At 46.1% G+C, this 19285-nt stretch overlaps 1 protein-coding gene across 1 annotated transcript in view; it reads left to right on the top strand.

Annotated features, from left to right (window-relative positions):
• LOC122555751 (serotransferrin-A-like) overlaps positions 1-6169 on the top strand; it is a 28293-nt gene extending 22124 nt beyond the window's left edge. Inside the window, exons 8-10 of the mRNA XM_087993802.1 lie at positions 1946-2130; positions 3484-3676; positions 5975-6169. Of these exons, the coding sequence (XP_087849928.1) occupies positions 1946-2130; positions 3484-3676; positions 5975-6021 (425 nt within the window). The 3' untranslated portion in view covers positions 6022-6169. The remainder of the gene's footprint in view (positions 1-1945; positions 2131-3483; positions 3677-5974) is intronic.
• The last annotated feature ends 13116 nt before the right edge of the window (positions 6170-19285 follow it).

Consider the following 19285-nt stretch of genomic DNA (forward strand, 5'->3'; position numbering starts at 1 on the left):
CCCCATTGTTCTGCTTAAGTGGGCTAGATGAACTGCTTACACCTTCCTAATTCAAAATTGTCTTTGATTCAGATCAAGATACAATCTCATACTTGTTAGTTAATTTATTCTCAATAGTGTAATTGGAAATTTTTTTGTAGAAAACTGCTCCTTTTGGAGATTTATCACAAACGCCTATGGTGGACTGAAGGGTTTTTTTAGATTAGATTAGATTACTTACAGTGTGGAAACAGGCCCTTCGGCCCAACAAGTCCACACCGACCCGCCGAAGCGCAACCCACCTAATTACCCTACATTTACCCCTTTACCTAACACTACGGGCAATTTAGTATGGCCAATTCACCTGACCTGCACATCTTTGGAGTGTGGGAGGAAACCAGAGCACCCGGAGGAAACCCATGCAGACACGGGGAGAATGTGCAAACTCCACACAGTCAGTCGCCTGAGTCGGGAATTGAACCCGGGTCTCTGGCGCTGTGAGGCAGCAGTGCTAACCACTGTGCCGCCGTGCCGCCTGTGTTTCTGTATTGCAGATTTCTATGACTGAAACACATTGGTCTATACAGAGGTGGTGATATTTCCTAAGTATGTAATCGGCTTAATCACTTTTCAAATGTCCACTCCATGTTACAGTTCTAGATTCCAACTTTTTCTACTTTCCTATGATTCTGTGCCCAGGCATGACCAATCAAACACGGTCAGTGTGTTGGTAAATAGATTCACATAAAACAATGGAACACTCTGGGCACTCTTTCCTGAGTGGTTCTGTTTCATGTGATGGCAAGAAAAGAATCAAGGTGTGATGTGATGTGACAGGTAGAAGACAGAGGGTGGTGGTGGAGGGTTGCTTTTCAGACAGGAGGCCTGTGACCAGTGGAGTGCCATAGGGATCGGTGCTGGGTCCACTACTTTTTGTCATTTATATAAATGTTTTGGATGTGAACATAGGAGGTATGGTTAGTAAGTTTGCAGATGACACCAAAATTGGAGGTGTAGTGGACAGCGAAGAAAGTTACCTCAGATTACAACAGGATCTTGATCAGATGGGCCAATGGGCTGAGGAGTGGCAGATACAGTTTAATTTAGATAAATGTGAAGTGCTGCATTTTGGAAAGGCAAATCAGAGCAGGGCCTATACACTTAATGGTAAGGTCCTAGGAAGTGTTGCTGAACCTTGGAGTGCAGGTTCATAGTTCTTTGAAAGTACAGTCGCAGGTAGATAGGGTAGTGAAGAAGGCTTTTGGTATGCTTTCCTTTATTGACCAGTGCATTGAGTATAGGAGTTGGGAAGTCATGTTATGCCTGTACAGGACATTGGTTCAGCCACTTTTAGAGTATTGTGTGCAATTTCAGTCTCCCTCCTATAGGAAGGATGTTGTGAAACTTGAAAGGGTTCAGGAAAAAATTTTGACTATGTTGCCAGGGTTCGAGGGTTTGAACTATAGGGAGAGATTAAATAGGCTGGGGCTCTTACCCTGGAGCTTCAGAGGCTGAGGGGTAACCTTATAGAAGTTTATGAAATCATGGATAGAGTAAATAGATAAGGTCTTTTCCCCGGGTGGGAGAGTCCCAAACCAGAGGGCATAGGGTTAAGGTGAGAGGAGAAAGATATAAAAGGGATCTAAGGGGCAACATTTTCAAGCAAAGGGTGGTGCGTGTATGGAATGAGCTGCTGAAGGGAGTGGTGGAAGCTGCTACGATGACAACATTTAAAAGCCATCTGAAAAGGAATGATTTAGAGGGATATGGGCCAAATGCTGGCAAATGGAACTAGATTAGATTAGGATAGCTGCTCGATATGGATGAGTTGGTCCAAAGGGTCTGTTTCCATGCTGTACATCTCTACAACTGGATTATTTTGAGGTCAGTTGCTCTGTAGGTAAGGTTTTGAATCTGTGTGCCACGGCTCTGTGTATTCTAAACCAATTGATGTTTCACTTTCAAGGTAATTCACAAGAGGAGTGGGCTGCAGGTCTCAACTCCAGTGACTTTAAGCTGCTGTGCCTCAATGGCACTCAGGCTCCAGTAACAGATTTTAAGACGTGTCACTTGGCACAAGTACCAGCTCAGACAGTTGCATCCCGTGCAGAGAAAAGGGATCAAGTGCTGCAGTTTTTAAAAGACCAACAAGTGAGTATTTGAGCTTGGCTAAATGTTTGGGGCTTCTTTTTATACAACTCACTACCAAATCACTTAGTCTGTTGGACAAATAATTAACACAGACAAATACAAAAATTGGAGAGAGGGTTGGAAGAAAAGGAAGAATTGAGTTAAAATGGAGTTGTAGGTGGAGATAATGCACTCTAATCCCAGCACTGCTCACCTCTCATTCAGGCTTTTACCAATTGAATACAAGCAGTCACAGTCTTTAGGCTTTGGTTTGAGCTCGCTTCCAAACATTTCAGATTGGTGCACTTTGAGATTGAACTGTTTAGAGGGAGCTTTACTCTACTTCCATTCTGTGCTGTAGCTGCTGTAACTGACCTGCTATAACCCCCACCAACTCTAGCCAACAATTCATCTGGAACTCTCAATTTCAGTGGAATGTTTTCAGATCAAACACATGCCATTACTTAATTCATTCATTCATGGGATGTGGGCATCTTTGGCTAGGTTGCCATTTATTGCCCATCCCTAATTATCCAGAGGCCAGTTGAGAGTTGATTACATTACTGTGAGTCCAGAATCATATGTACACCAGACCCAGTGAGGATGGAAGATTTCCTTCCCTATAAGACATGTGAACCAGATGGGCTTTTACAACAACCAACAATGGTTGCCATTAGGCCAGCTTTTCATTCCAGCTATTTATTGGATTAAAATTTCACCATCTTGCGGGTAAGATTCAAACCCGCATCCCAGAACCTCAGGCAAGAGTCCAAAGACATCACCACTACCACACCACTGTCCCCTCCCAAAAATATCCATTCTCCAAACTCAAGAAGAGACAAATTTGAAAATTGGAGAGAATTGCTGAGTATGAAATCCCTTCAGTGTGAAAACAGGCCATTTTGCTCATCAGGTCCACATCAACCTTCTGAAGAGGATCCCAGACCCTGGCCTACTCTATCCCCGTAACCCTGCATATCCTCTGGCTAATCCACCTAATCCGTACATCCCTAGACACTATGGGCAATTTAGCATCGCCAATCCACCTCACTTGCACAACTTGGACTGTGAGACAAAACTTACGCAGACATAGGGACAATGCGCAAACTCCACACAGACAGTCACTGGAGGCTGGAGTCAAACCCAGGTCCCTAATGCTGTGAAGTAGCAGTGCTAACCACTGAGTGACCATGCTCAGTGTCTGGTCAAACCCGTCAAGGTGAGTGTGACCTACTGTTTGGATCTCTCAAGGCTAATTGAGCACATGACAGATATCGATGTCCATCACTACATGTCCTGATAATAAAAGCCAGTTCATGTACAGACCATGAGAGTATATTTATTCCATCAGTAATCGGTGGTTTCTCAATGCAGCTCAAACATGGCCGCGGTGGGTCTGAGGAGGACCAGTTTGCAATGTTCAGTTCGAGCAAGTTTCATGCCAGGGGTCTCCTGTTTTGGGAGGATACTCAATGTCTGATTGAAGTGCCCACCACAAGTTTCATCCAACAACTGGGCGAAGGGTACGTCACAGCGATGGAAGCGCTCTACACCTGCGAACCTCCTGGTAAATATGAGTGGAGCACCCTACTTCAGTTCACTGTCATGGGCTGCATAAGATAAACTTTCGTGCACTGGGAACCTGGAATCTCCGAATAAAAGGAAATGGGACGGCTCCTTTCCTTTTTCACAGACTTATTAGTGTAACTGAGTATCCTTTAAACTTGGAATGAACTGCATGATAGGGGCAATGTAGAAACAGTGAACACGTTTGTGCTTATCCAGCACCAGGAATGAAGGCAGCCAGAACAGGGGACTTCACGAGGGCCCCAGAATTAAAAATTATACACTAAATCAAACCAGGAAGTTTAGTCGAGAGATCAGATTTCAACAGAGTTCTAGAGGGGGGAGTAACGTTGGGAGGCAGATGCAGCTAGGGAGGAAACTCCAGGGCAGAAGCTGGAAGAGTGCAAAATGCTCAATAGCTGAAGGAGATTACAAGGGAATGAAAGGGCCTGGCCATAAGGGGATTCACCTGAACATGAGCTTCAGAGGGACGCCATTAACTTTCAATTGCTATTTTTAAAAATGCTGGAGAAACATCTTGCTCAATGGTTAGCGTACCATAAGCAGTTCCCACCTTTGAAAGACATGGAAACCGGACAACTGTTTAGGCCTTTAAGCCCTTTCTGCCTTATCGGTCAGAGGGATCTGAATTGTGACTGTGTTTCCCCTCTTTGCTAAATCTTAAAAAAAGCCTTAATCTAGCACAGACCTGTAAATCTTTGTTTTGAAAATTTTTATTACAGTGAAGAAGTAGACAAACAATGGTGAATCTTTATGAGGACTGCAGATGCTGGAGGTCAGCGTCGAGAGTGGGGTGTTGTGCTCTTCCGGCACCCCACTCTCGACGCTGAGTCTTTAATGAACGCTGGTTCAGCAAAGGTCGCAGCATTTGTGTTAAACTTTAAGCTTCAGATTTTAGAATGGAGGGGAAGGATTCAGAGAGGAATGAAGAGGTTGGGGTTATTGTCATTAAAGTTGAGAAAATGTGATGGCCGAGTGGTAGTATTGTGGGAGCGGAGTGGCGCAGCGGGAGTGTGGTGGGCCCATAATCCAGAGGTCGATGGATCGAAACCATCCTCTCCTATTTTGGGGTGGCGTGGTGGCCTAGTGGTTAGCACTGCTGCCTCACAGCACCAGGGTCCAAGGTTCAATTCCAGCCTCAGGCTTGTGGAGTTTGCACGTTCTCCCCGTGTCTGCGTGGGTTTCGTCCTACAGTCCAAAGATGTGCAGGTCAGGTGAATTGGCCGTGCTAAATTTCCCATAGTGTTAGATGCATTAGTCAGAAGGAATAGGTCTGGGTGGGTTACTCTTCGGAGGGTGGGTGTGGACTAGTTGGGCTGAAGGGCCTGTTTCCACGCTGTGGGGAATCATAATAATAAAGATTGAGAGGGGATTTGACAGAGGTAATCAAAATTATGAGGTACTCACATAGACAGACAGGGAGAACTTGTACAAATTGCTGGAAAGTTTGAGAGCTGGAGAATACAGATATAAACTGAATAACAAAAGAGCAGGAGGTGAAAGAAGGATAAAGGTTTGGTGTGCAGATTGTGGTTACAATATGGAATGATCTGCCTGAGTAATGGAGTAGATTCAATCTAGATTTCAGAAGTGAATTAGACAAATACCTGAAGAGAGATAATTACAAGGAAAAGAGGTGGGTGAGGGAGAGAATGTCCAGCTGAGTTGCTGTTGCAGAGAGCTGACATGGGGCATGACAGTAATTCCACATTGGGCATGACAGTAATTCCACTAGCAGTTTCGACCTTTGAATTCACACCCACAATAATGAGTGAGTGGTAGTTGTAGACTGACAGATACAGAACTAAGAGTGTGTTGCTGGAAAGGCACAGCAGGTCAGGCAGCATCCGAGGAGCAGGAAAATCAACGTTTCGGGCAGGAGCCCATCAGCAGGAATGAGACTGGGAGCCTCAAGGGTGGAGAGATAAATGGGAGGGGGGGTTGTGGGGGTGGTGGGGGTGGTGGGGGTGGTGGGGGTGGTGGGGCTAGGGAGGAGGTAGTCGGGAGTGCGATAGGTGGATGGAGGTGGGGCTGAAGGTGATTGGTCGGAGAGGAGGGTGGAGCGGATAGATGGGAAGGAAGTTGGATGGATGGGAGAGGTCATGAGGATGGTGCTGAGCTGGAAGGTTGGAACTGGAGTAAGGCGGTGGGGAGAGGGGAAATGCGGAAACTGGTGGAGTTCACATTGATGCCGTGGGGTTGAAGGGCCCTGACACAGAAGCTGAGCCATTAGAAGATGTGATTATTACTCTCTCATTGACATTTTCTTTTATTACAGAATTCCCAGAAATCTATCGCCTTGGCCGTTGCCAGGCCTCACCTTGAGTCAACTCCGATTTCCCCAGTGACTGCCCAGAGATTTGCTGTCTCTTTGTTCTTCCTTCTCCTGAAGAAGGGTTACACCAGAAACATTGACTTCTCCACCTCCTGACGCTGCCTGGCATGCAGTGTTCTTCCAGCCTCCTGCTTGACTACCTTGCTTCTCTCTAGGCCGATATCAGCTTCAGTGCAACAATTCCTTCTCTATGTCTGCTTGGGTGCTTGGATGTGCTGTACTTATGATCAGTAAACTTGAAATTGAATCTGATTTCCGCCTGTCACTAAATAAACTATCTCTATCGGTGACTATGGTTCAACTCATTGAGTAATTGTGAAGCTCACTAACTGTAAGAAGGCGCTCAGCTGGTGATTTCAGATGGAGGGGGGATGTGGTTGATTCACCTCATCTGCATTCAACTCCAGCCCAAACGGGTACGATGAAATCTCCTTCAGCTAACAGCGATTTGGACCCAGTCAGATTCTTTAAACCCTTTTGATAACAAAGCAGCAAAGACACCCATCTGGATATCCCCTCACATCAAGGTGTGGATAGAGTTAAATATTTTTTAAAAATCAACAAATCCACTTGCAGGTTGAAGGGAGGCAGGATGTGGAACAGCTCCGAAAGCAGCTGTCTAATTTAAATATTTTAATATGATTGTGAGATTCAAATTTGAGCAGGATGCCTTTCAGCAAGTGATTATACCACTTCCCCCACTGGGTTGTAGCTACTGGGAACGTTGCTTGGTGACTGGCCATCTGCAGCTGGGATCACCCCACTGGGGTGGTAACCTGAGACCCTGTTTTGAAATTCAATCCCAGGATTCGGGCATAGCTGCCTGGGCTGGCACTTATCGCCCATCTCTAGGTGCCCCAGAGAAGATGGTGGTGAGCTGCCCTCTTGAACTGGGCCGATCTGTTTAGTGTTGGTAAGGCCCACAGCTCTGGTGAGGGGAATGTTCCAGGATTTTGACAATGAAGGAACAGCAATACATTTCCAAGTCAGGATGGTGAGTGGCTGGGAGGGGAATTTTCAGGGGGTGGTGTTCCCAAATACCTGCTGCCCTTGTCCTTCCAGATGGAAGCATTCATAGGTTTGGAAAGTGCAGTCTAAAGATCTTTGGTGGAGGGAGTTAATGTTTTTGGATGTGGTGCTATTCAAGTGGGCTGCTTTGTCCAGGGTGGTGTCAAATTTCTTGAGTGCTGTTGTAGCTAAACTGATTCAGACAAGTGAGGAGTATTCCATCACACTCCTGCCTTGTGCCCGATCTTCCCTTTAAGCTGCCTGGGTGCCCACAATGATGCCAATGCCGTACGTAGCATTCACTTCCATTTCCAGACGTTGTTGCCACCCACAGACATTGGATTTCTGCACAGAGAGAAAAAGAATTGGGTGGAAATATTGCTTGTTCCTTGTATGGACACTGGGGAGGCAGAAAGTGAGTTACTCACTGCAGTATTCCTAGCATCTGACTTGCTCTTGTAGTCACTATATTTGTATGGTGAGTTCAGATCAGTTTCTAGTCAATGGTAATCCATTGGTTGATAGTGAGGCAATTAGTGATGGTAACATCATTGAACGTCATGATGCGGTGGCTAGATTGTCTCTTGTTGGAGATGGTCATTGTCTGGCATTTGTGTGGTGTGAATATTACTAGCCACTTGTGAGTGTATGGGTGGTTATTGTCCAGGTCTTGCTGCATTTGAATGTGGACAATTTCCATGGACAAGGACTGCTTCATACGAGTCACAAATGCTGCTGAACATTGTGCAATCATTGGCGAACATTCCCACTTCTGGCCTGATGATGGACAGAGGTTATTGATGAAGGAGCGGAAGGTGTTTGGACTGAGGACACTACCCTAAGGAAATCCTCTGGAAATGCCCTCAGCTGAAACAAATGACCTTCAATAACCACAGCCATCTTCCTACGTGCCCGTTATGATTCCAACTAACTTGCTCCCTGATATTCACTGATTCCAGTTTTGCGGGGGCTCCTTGATGCCACAATCGGTCGAATGCAGCCTTGATGTGAAGGGCTGTCACTCTCACCTCACCTCTGATAGTCAGCTCTTTTGTCCATGTTTGAACTAAGGCTGTAATGAGGTCAGGAGCTGAGTGGCCCTGGCAGGACCCAAACTGGGTGTCACTGAGCAGGTTATTGCTGAGCAGGTGTTGCTTGTTGATGACACCGTCTGTCACTTTACTGATGCGATGATAACTGGCCGGGGTAGATTTGTCCAGCTTTTTGTGTATGAGACACATGTGGGAAACATTTCACAATGTCAGGTAGATGCCAGTGTTGTATCTATACTGGAACAGCTTATGTGAACTTGAATTGGTCTCCTGATGGGTAGGATGGGCAGGTTGATTGTAAGGACCTTCCCAAGCTGAACACATTTCAGGCAGAAATGGGAAGTTGGCAGAGTTTGGGTATGCCACATGTCCATCTCATTAAATGCCCTTCCAGCCTCCAAAGTTACTACCTCTAGGTGCAGAAGAGTGTGCACCTGATGCTGACTATATCTGTTAATACATTATATGCCTTTGATTACTGTAGATAACAGTCACTCTGTAGCTACAAAAAAAAGACTGACATTAATGGGAAAGAAGATTGTTGTACCCAGACCAGACAACTAGTGAAGAATTCAGATACCAGCTGATTTGGAACCCAGGTTTTCGTGAACATTAATCATGATTGAAGGGTATAGTGAATTTTATTTTGGATAGAAGAAATTAAAAACTATTCAACAACTTGTAGAGAAAGAAAACTGTCTGAAATTTACTGTTGACAGCAGATTGACAGTTGGTCGCTCAGTGGTTAGCACTGCTGCCTTGTAGCACCAGGGACCTGGGTTCGATTCCTGCCTCAGGTGACTGTCTGTGTAGAGTTTACACATTCTCCCTGTATCTGTGTAGGTTTCCTCCCACAATCCAAACATAAGCATGTTAGGTGAATTGACCATGCTAAATGGAGGTCGGTGTGGACTTGTTGGGCTGAAGGGCCAGTTTCCATACTGTAGGGAATCTAACCTAAATGTTCATGAATGCTTTGATCCATTAGATTAATAAAAGACTGCAAATCCCTTTGTTTTAACTTTATCCTGGTCTCAATGTTAGTGAAGGATATTATGTGGATAAGGCAGAAAGAAATATTTGCAAAAATAATAGCAAAACTGAAAAGACATAACTTTTCAGGGAAGTCTGAATTATGGGGTCCTTAGGAATAGAGAAGACTGAGCTATTGAGAAGATGGAGTCTTGAAAGTTATGGAATGGTTTGATCGACTAATCACAGAGAAAACATTAACTTGAAGGAAGTTCAAAACCATGTGCAATGAATGTAGTATAGACAGGAACAAACACCGTAAAATAATTCAGGAGAAGCCTCCTTATCCTGAAAGCTGTCCTGATCTGCCCCTGCTAATTCATGCACACGCACCTGCTCCTCCACACCCTGGAGAATAGTCCCTTTTTAAAAACCCTGTCCAATCTTAATGTCCTGAGACCCATCTTTGTCCAATTTATATGCTTTTGTTTTTAGGATGTCCATATCGGTCAATTTGTGTGATGGTGCAGATCAGTTTTGTTTCAGTGTAAGTCAGTTTTGTGATGGTGTGTCGGTTAATGTGGATGTCAGTGTTGGTCAGTTTTGGTATCGTAGAATCATAGAGTCATAGGGCCATAAGGTCATAGGTTCATAGAGTCATAGGGCCATAGGGTCATAGAGTCATAGGGTCATAGAGTCATTGGGTCATAGAGTTGTAGAGTCATAGAGATATATAGCATGGAAATAGGCCCTTCGGTCCAACTCATCCATGCTGATCAAATATTCTAAATTAATCTCGTCCTGTGCCAGCACTTGGCCCATATCCCTCTAAACCTTTCCTATGCATACACCCATCCAGATGCCTTTTAAATGTTGTCAATCTACCAGCTTCCACCACTTCCTTTGGCAGCTCATTCCATGCAAGCACTATCCTCCATGTGAAAAAGTTGCTCCTTGGGTCTTTTTTAAATCTTTCCCCTCTTACCTTAAACGTTTGCCCTCTAGTGGCCCAGGGAAAAAGATTTTGTCTAATTACCCTATCCATGCCCCTCATGATTTTATAAACCTCTATAAGGTCCCCCCCTCAGCCTCCAACGCTCCAGCCTTTTCAGCCTCTCCCTATAGCTCAAACTCTCCAACCCTGGCAACCTCCTTGTAAATCTTCTCTGAACCCTTTCAAGTTTCACAACATCTTTCCTATAGGAGGGAGACCAGAATTACATGCAGCATTCCAAAAGTGGCCTAACTGATGTTTCAGTGTCAGTTAGTTTGTGTGATGGTGTTGGTCACCTTGGGTAGTGGTGCCAGTCTGTTTGGGTGTGAGTTTTCGTCAACCTCTCCAGGCACATACAGCCAGTTCATGAAAAGAGTTAACGGCAGAAACCTCAAGACTGTTGCAAGATCAGTATTGACCACAAGATGGTGCCAAACACCCATGCAAGACCAACTGCGGGCTCATTCATTTTTAGTGATGGGAGAATTGTTGAGCTCCTGAGAGGCCAGTCACTCAACAACACCACCTTTCAGTGCTTCAATGTTTAATCTTTTCTAGGCTGTTTACGTAAGCTGACATTTTTAAAGGCCAATCGTGACAGACAATGGCAAACACACCCACATTTGTGGTTGAGTAACAACTAAAAAGAACGAGACAGGCAGTGGGTGAAAACCAGGGATCCAGAAATACACACATGGGGGGGAGGGGGGAGATGGTGATGACTAAGGGGTAGAAACAGAAATACTATTGTCCCTGAGGTGTATCTTCATGTCCACAACAGCAGTCTTCTAATGTGCACCATTTTGTCCACAAATAAATTTACAAAACTTCACAGCTCTGTTTCAAAGAAGTGTGGTGCTGGAAAAACGAAGCAGGTCAGGCAGCATCCAGGGAGCAGGAGAATAGACGTTTCGGGCGCAAGTCCTTCATCAGGAATGTGAGGTGGAAGAGGGCTGAGAGATAAATAAGAGGGGACTGGGGCTGGGGCTGGGGGTCAGGTAGGTGAAAATGCAATAGGTCACAAAAGGTGGGGGTGATGGTGACAGGTCAGAGCAGAGGGTGGAGCGGATAGGTGGGAAGGAAGATGGACAGATAAGGCAGGTCATGAGTGTGGTGTCAAGTTGGAGGGCTGGATCTGGGATAAGATTGGGGGGAGGGGAGATGAGGAAACTGGTGAAATCCACATTGATCCAGTGCGATTGGAGGGCCCCAAGTATTAAGAAGAGGCGTTCTTCCTCCACACGTCAGGAGGTTAGGATTTGGTGTTGGAGGAGGCCCAGGACTTGCATGTCCTTGGCGGAGTGAGAGGGGGAGTTAAAGTGGTCGGCCACAGGGCGGTGGGGTTGTTTGATTCTAAGGCAGACGTTCTCTGAAACGTTCCGCGAGTTGGCGTCCTGTCTCCCCATTTTACTGGAGACCCCATCGGGAGCAAAGGAAACAGTAGATGAGATGTTTGGATGTGCAAGAAAATTTCTGCCAAATGTGGAAGGGTCATTTGGGGCCTTGGAAGGAGGGGAGGTGGGGGGGAGGTGTGGGCATAGGTTTTGCACTTCTTATGGTGGCAAGGGAAGGTGTAGGGAATGGAGGGTTGGTCGGTCAGGGGCATGGACCTAACTACGGAGTTGCGGAGGGAATGGACTCTGCGGTACATAGAGAGGGGTGGGGAAGGAAATATAGCTCTGGTGGTGGAGTCTAACTGTAGGTGTCAGAAGTGGTGGAGGATGTTACGTTGCATCCGGAGATTGGTGGGGTGGAAGGAGAGGACCATGGGGGTTCTATCCTTGTTGCTCCACCCTCCACTCTGACCTATCACCTTCACCCCCACCCTCACCTTCCTATCACATTCTGAGCTACCTCCCCCCCAGCCCCACCCCCTCCTCCCATGTATCTCTCAGACATGTTGCCCCCACCCCCCCACCCCCTCACATTCCTGATGAAGGGTGTATGCCCCGAGCATCGATTCTCCTGCTCCTCGGATGCTGCCTGACTTGCTGTGCTTTTCTAGTGCCACACTTTTTGACTGTGATCTCCAGCATCTGCAGTGCTCACAGCTCTGTTATCTGACACCTCTGCAGTGCCAATGACACTCAAATTGAAAACAAATTTCCAGCAATTTAATTAATGCAACTAACTGATGCAGATCGTCACTCTTTGGGGTTATTCTAATCCGCCATGTTGAAGTTGACGTCCCACGTGCTAGGATCTCAGAGAATCATTGAACGAATGATGTGTTACAGTACAAAAGGAGGCCATTCAGCCTGCTATCTTCATGGAAGCTCTTTGCATAAACATCCCAGCAAGTCCCACTCACCCACCCTTGCTCCATAGACCAAATCATACACCTTTGCATTAAATTCCAACAGCCACATTCCTGCTCATTTCACCAGTCCTGTTCATATCCTCTGAAGTCTGTCAAACACTATCCCCTCACAGATAACCGAAATTTTGTTTTGAAACTATGCCCTGCACATCCAAATTTAGGTCACAAACATGTATCAAGAAAAGTTGTGAATATAATGTTGACTCCTAAGGAATCTCAGTCTAAACTTTCTGGAGTTTGCAAAACTTCACCACTATCGTCTACTCCCTGTCATTCGGCCAGTTTTGGACACATGTTGTGAATGTCCCTTTTATTCTATGGACCTTAAATTTGCTTGAACAATGGCACATTATTAAATGTCTTTTTGAGTCAATAAACATCACATTAACTACAATACCTTCAACAACCTTCCGCCGTTACCAGACTACAAGTTGACTTGATTGAATACCTACTATATTTGATTAATTAATTCACACTCGTTAAAGTGATGGTTCATTTTGACCTGGGTGCTCATTTCCAAAAGCATTCCCAATTCGCTGTTAAAATGACTGCCCTGTCGTGTATCATTACAGCTGGCTGTAGCTTCCATAATTCTCCAGACCTCTGGCACCATCTCTGAATCTGAGGAGGATTGGCTGATTCTGGTAGCTCCACAATTTACACCCTCACATCCCTCAGCATCCTTGCAATCCCGGTGACTCAAATATCAACCAAACCAAGAGCCAGCCCATCTCATGCCTTCACTTGAACTCCTTTTAGCCCAGTCTGTGGGTTGGATTGTGCCTGGGGCCTGGAGTCACTTAGGTTAAAAACAATGACTTCAGATGCTGGAAACCAGATTCTGGATTAGTGGTGCTGGAAAAGCACAGCAGTTCAGGCAGCATCTGAGGAGCAGTACCTGGACTGGCACCCTTAGGGCAAGAACTGGCTAAAGTTCTCGGGAAGTTGTCTTAGGCCCTCGATGTGGTCTCCTCTACATTGGGGAGACAGGATGCAAACTCGCGGAGCATTTCAGGGAGCATCTCTGGGACACACGCACCCAACAACCCCACCGTCCTGTGGCTGACCACTTCAATTCCCCCTCTCATTCCACCAACGACATGCAAGTCCTGGGTCTCCTCCATCACCAAATCCTAACCTCCTGACGTCTGGAAGAAGAACGCCTCATCTTCCGCTTTGGGACCCTCCAACTACACAGCATTAATGTCAACTTCACTAGTTTTCAAATCTCCCCTCCCCCACCTTATCTCAGATCCACCATTCCAACTCACCACTGCCCTCATGACATGTCCTGCCTGTCCATCTTCCTTCCCATCTATCCGTTCCATCCTCCCCACCGACCTATTACCATCATCCCCCACCTGCATCTATCTATCGCCTTCCCAGCTACCTTCCCCCCAGCCCCACCCCACCCTGCTCCTTATCCCCCCTACATTCCTGGTGAAGGGCTTATGCCAGAAACATCGATTCTCCTGCTCCTCTGATGCTGTCCTTTTCCAGTGCCTCGGTTTTTGACTCTTAAGTATGGTGATGGCTGGCTAGTAGGTTCTAAGGGGAGGAATAAGACAGGTTGGGGATCAACAAAATAGAGCAGAGGGAGATGTAGGGTTGGAATGATCTTGAGGTTGAGGCCTCCAATATGCAACCCCCTCCTGCAATGTTATGTCTGATGACAGGTATGTGGAAATGAGCAAAGCTGGGCTCTTACCATCAGGTACAGGTAAAATCTCATGGGTGGCCGGAGGAGTTGCACAAATGGGACCGGATTGAATGAGAATTCCATGCACCCCCTCTACCCACACAGCTTCAAGTCAGTCATTCAGACCCAGTGCAACCAAGCCATGGAATCGAGGTACATCAGTCTGATAGCCACACAAAGGTCAGTCAGGGGCTCGCTCACTCATCAAATTGGATTTTTTCTCCAAGTTGGTCAGGGTGGGGGTAGGCCACGGTCAGTCCTGGGGGAGCCAGCTCAAAGTCAACATTGGTTAGCAGGAGCCTTGGCTATGCTGGGGAAACTAGAGAAGCTCATTCTAGGACTTGGAGTGCTGGGATACAGAGGGAACACTCATTGTTAATGGAGGTTGGGGGCGGGGTTGGGGGGGGGGACACAACATAGAAGGGAGGGAGACATTGGAGGAGATGGATCTCTGCAGGAAATGGCGGGTCATTGACAGTCACTCGCCAGGGGTCATTTGCTAGGGTCGGTGTGGCACAGTGGTTGCCATGGCTAAGCTGTAAGCCCAAGACATAAGGGTTAATGTTGGGAGATGGAATTCGCCAAAGTTCCTCAGATAGCTCCATCCAAATCCACTACCATTTCCATCCCGAAGGACATTGACAGCATGGGAATACCATCATCTGCAAACCTCTGTCCAAATCACTCACCATCCCGACTCAGCAACATATCGCCGTTCCTTCGGTGTCACTGGGTCAGAATCCTGGAATTCCCTCCATCAGAGCATTGTGGGTCAACCTGCTGCACAGGGGTTGAGGCTGTTTAAGAAGCCAGATCTCTTCCACCTTCTCAAGGGCAACTAGGGATGAGCAATAAGTGTTGCACCAGTCAGCAATGCGCAAGTCCTTTGAGTGAATAAAAGTGCAGCCCATTCTTCTGTCGGGACCGTGGAACATAGAACATTACAGCGCAGTACAGGCCCTTCGGCCCTCGATGTTGCGCTGACCTATGAAACCAGTCTGAAACCTATCTATCCTACACGATTCCATTATCATCCATATGTTTATCCAATAACCATTTAAATGCCCTTAAAGTTGGGAGTCTACTAATGTTGCAGGCAGGGCGTTCCCCACCTTTACTACTCTCTGAGTAGTTGTTAAGCCGTCTGAAGATGAATTTCCAATGCTTGGATTGGTCTGGCATGACCTTGCACTTTACAGTAGACAAAGGGTGCCACACAATCCTGACATGCTCCACTCTGCAGGGAAATGGTGGATATGATGGAGGTTGAAGAGCTGGGAGAGTGGCAGCAGTGTTCTGAGCAGCAAGATAAGAGCATTGAGCAGGAAGGGCATCTATTCAACACGAACCTGCGATGCAGTGCCAGGTGCTATTAGCAAGAGAGCACATTTCTGATGGCCTGTTCTGGTAGATGGGAGCTGGGTGCTGTGATCATTCACTGATTGTAAATTTATTACTGCTCACATAGGCAAACAGGTCCCTGTGTGTTCTTAGAGGCAAACACAGCGTCTATTTGCTTGGTTGGTTCTTTGCTTTTGCTGAATAAAGGTGAATCTTTTGAATAATTTGAAGGCTTTGGAGTATGTGATGGCTTCACATTGAATGAGAAGATGTTTGGTTACACTGAGCACTGGGGGAAGAGTAACATTCCCTCACTCCTCTAAGATAGGATGGCGCTGAGGACGGGTAACCTGTGTGACCTGGTCCTTAAATAATGATAGATTTACTAATATGTGGCTGAATGTGTAATGAAACATTAGCCATGGCACTTGAAATTTTCTCCTCCCTCCCACTGCCCGCATAACAAAGGGCACCCTCTGGTGCAAGGCTGGGCTCGAGAAGTGGCACCCAGTGCCAGTAGTGGCCAGGACTCCCACCTCTGGAGAGGCGGAAGGCAGAATGAGTAGGCAACATTGAGGCATGGCTAAGAGATGGGTTTTGCAACATAGTGTGTGAAATCCCACCAGGGCTCAGAGCAAAACCCTCCCTGAAACCCAGCACAACTTAGCCAACTTCTGGTAAAATTAGCCCAAAGTGTACAATTCAGACCCAGTATTTCCAGTTGGGCAATGTTACCCCAGTGAGCCATAAGGAAACAAGCGAGGTCATACGATAGTGTTAGCGATTGTAAATGATGCTTGCATTGACATCGCCATCAATTCAGTTTATTGGGTGAATGGACAATAACCCATCAAATGAGACTGAACCCCAAATGTGCAACACAATTGTGTGCCATGTGCAACTCACAGAGTACATTATAGCGAAGATGATGGCTTGGAGGTGTTATCGCTGGACTGTTAATCCAGGGACTCAGGTAATGTTCTGGGGACTCAGGTTTGAATCCTACCACAGCAGATGGTGGAATTTGAATTCAAGAAAAAATCTGGAATTAAGTGTCTAATGATGGAGTCTAATTTGTTGGTTGTTGGAAAACCCCATCTGGTTCACGAAAGACCTTTAAGGAGGGAAATCTGCCATTTTTACCTGGTCTGGCCGACATGTGACTCTAGACCCACAGCAATACAGTTGACTCTTAACTGCCCCCTGAGCAACTAGGGAAGGGCAATAATTGTTGGCCTCGCCAGCGATACCCTCGTCTTGGGAATGAATTTAAAAGAAAATCCTCTTGTCAACTTTGAAGATGCTGACATTGCACAACAAGCATGAGTGTAAATTAGGAAGCTACTTTCAAAGTGATGTCAAATGGGGTTACCAGCATATGAAAGCCTTAAGAGAGTAACTGAAAGTTTTCACATGCCACCCCTTCTGGAGTAACTCAGTGAATGTCAAGCCGACCCATTCACAGTGCTTAAGAATTACAGAACAGCCATTGCTGAATACCCAGCTCCTGTTTTGAAAGCTGCACTTACCAATGAACATATGAATAAGCCAAGGCATTCAGTTATGAGCAGCAGCATTGATTCTGGGTAACAAGTATCAAAGATACTTGAACTCAGTGTGAAAGGGTTCCCATTGCTAAAGATGGAGGAAACCCTGTCTGGACATGGCTAGAAGTGCCTCAATTTGTTTGCTTCCCCTGGACTGCTTTGGAGTTCAGTGCATTATAGACACAATATTCATTGCTTCCAGGATCCACTGCTCCTGAAGTCTCCACCTTATATTGTCAAGTGGTAGAGGCGAGTACAATTACAACATTTAAAAGGCATTTGGACAAATACATAGACAGGGAAGGTTTAGAGGGATATGGACCAAATGCAGGCAAATGGGACAGGTTCTGTTTTGGAAACCTGGTCAGCATGGACGAGTGGGGCCGAAGAGCCTGTTTCATGTCTCTGTGACTGTGTGACGCTATAACTTGCTTAAAACTTCACCACTTTTATCCTCAGGGATATTTATTGGACATCCAAGTGGTGACAATGTAGAATTTGCCTCAACAGAACGAGGTAGCTAGAAATCAAAAAGGACTAGCATTTATATAGCACCGTTCAGAACCATCACCAGCCCTCACAAAACACTTTATAGCTAATGCATCGGTTTTGAACCTGTAGCCACTGTTTTAATGTTGGAAATGCAGCAGTCAATTTGCATGCAGCTCGCACTCTCAAGCGTGTAATAGTGACCAAAAAAAAATCAATTTTTGTGACATTGATTGATGAATATGATCACTAAAATATTGAGGATAATCTCCCTTTTTCAAATGAGAGTCACTCATCCATCCAAGTACGAGTTGGGGCCTTGCTGTATCGTCTCAAATGGAGATGGTGTCTGTGTTTCAGGTTGCAGGGTGTCTCTTGAATCGAGTTTGAGGGAAGACAGCTGTCAACTGAGCCATGGCTGAAAGAGAAAAGCGATGCAAATATATCCAAGGAAAAACAAGATGGATGAAAGGAATGGAAGATATCAATAGGTGTAATGGAAGGAAGGTCAGGTGGGGTAGAAACAATGGCATAAAGCAATTGGGCCATTTGTGACTCTTCTTCAGAATTGACCAATTGCAGATACCTGGCAGGATGAATTTACTTTGTTGAAGGGGTGAGTGGAGGAAGAACCAAGGTGGAGGGCTGTGTAAAATAGAGAGTTTAAACAGCACAGACATCATGGAACGAAAGGTCAAGGAAGGCGAAGGGGAGAAGAAAAGCATTGTGGGGAGTTGGGGAGAGTGGTGGAGTCCTCACTTGCTGAGGAAGAGAGTGGAAGTGATTGTAGGAAAGAAACAAGACTTCAGAGAGAATACAAATGGCATGGTGAACAGCTTTATCTAAAGGTTCAGAAAAGCACAGGGCAAACAATAAAAACAGCATCAAAATGGGGCACAAAGTTTCCGCGCTGAAGTTTTCAAATGCAATGTGGAACCCAGGGAGATGCAAAGTGTCAAATTGGAAAATGAAGTGCTGTTCCTCAAGCCTGCAGTGGGCTGGGGACAGTGAGGTGTGTATGAGAGCAAGGTGAAAGGGTACGATAGCTAGGGATTGCGAACTTGGGTTCATACCTCTAGACTGGGTGGAGGAATTTCACAATGCAGTCACCATTCTGTGCTTGGTCCTCCCCAGCATCAAGGAGACCACGCTGTGAGCAGCGAATACAACATATTGAAAGGAGTACGAGCAAACTGCAGCTTTTCCTGGAAGGAATGCGTTGGACAGGGTGGAGGGAGGAGGTGAAAGGGCAGGAGTTACATCTTCAATGATTGTATAGGAATGGGAAAATCTGAAAGAGAAACAGACCCTGGGTGATGCAGAGGGAACAACCCCTCTGGAACGCTGGCAGGGCAGCAGAGGGGTAGGTACATTTTGTGGTGGCATCGTAATAGAGGTGGCAGAAATGGTGGAGGATGATTCTATGATAATAATGTCTAGTGGCGTGGAAAGTGAGGACAAGAGCTACACCATCATTGCCCTGGGAGGGAGGAGAGAAGTTAAATATGTCAGATACTGTTGAGGACCCAGTCAACTACTTGGTGGATGGGAGAGAATCCCTAGAAAGACTTGGCAGAAGCGCTATTGTGGAAGGTGTCATCTTCAGAGCAGATGTGACTGAGAGGAAGAAATTTGGAGAATGGAATCGAGTCCTTGCAGAAAGAAGGGGTGAGGAAGTGTAGGCAAGATAGTTGGTGGGCCATTAGGAATAGTAGTAGACAGTCTATTGCTGAAAATGGAGACAGAGAAGTCAAGGAAAGCGAAGAAATGTGCCCAACATAGACCATTTGAAGTCAAGAGTGGGGTGGGAATTGGAAGAGAAGTTAATGAGG

This window comes from Chiloscyllium plagiosum, unplaced genomic scaffold, assembly GCF_037043375.1.
Source record: "Chiloscyllium plagiosum isolate Xiang-an unplaced genomic scaffold, Cpla_swu_hap1 HiC_scaffold_13, whole genome shotgun sequence".
NCBI classification, from domain to species: Eukaryota; Metazoa; Chordata; class Chondrichthyes; order Orectolobiformes; family Hemiscylliidae; genus Chiloscyllium; species Chiloscyllium plagiosum.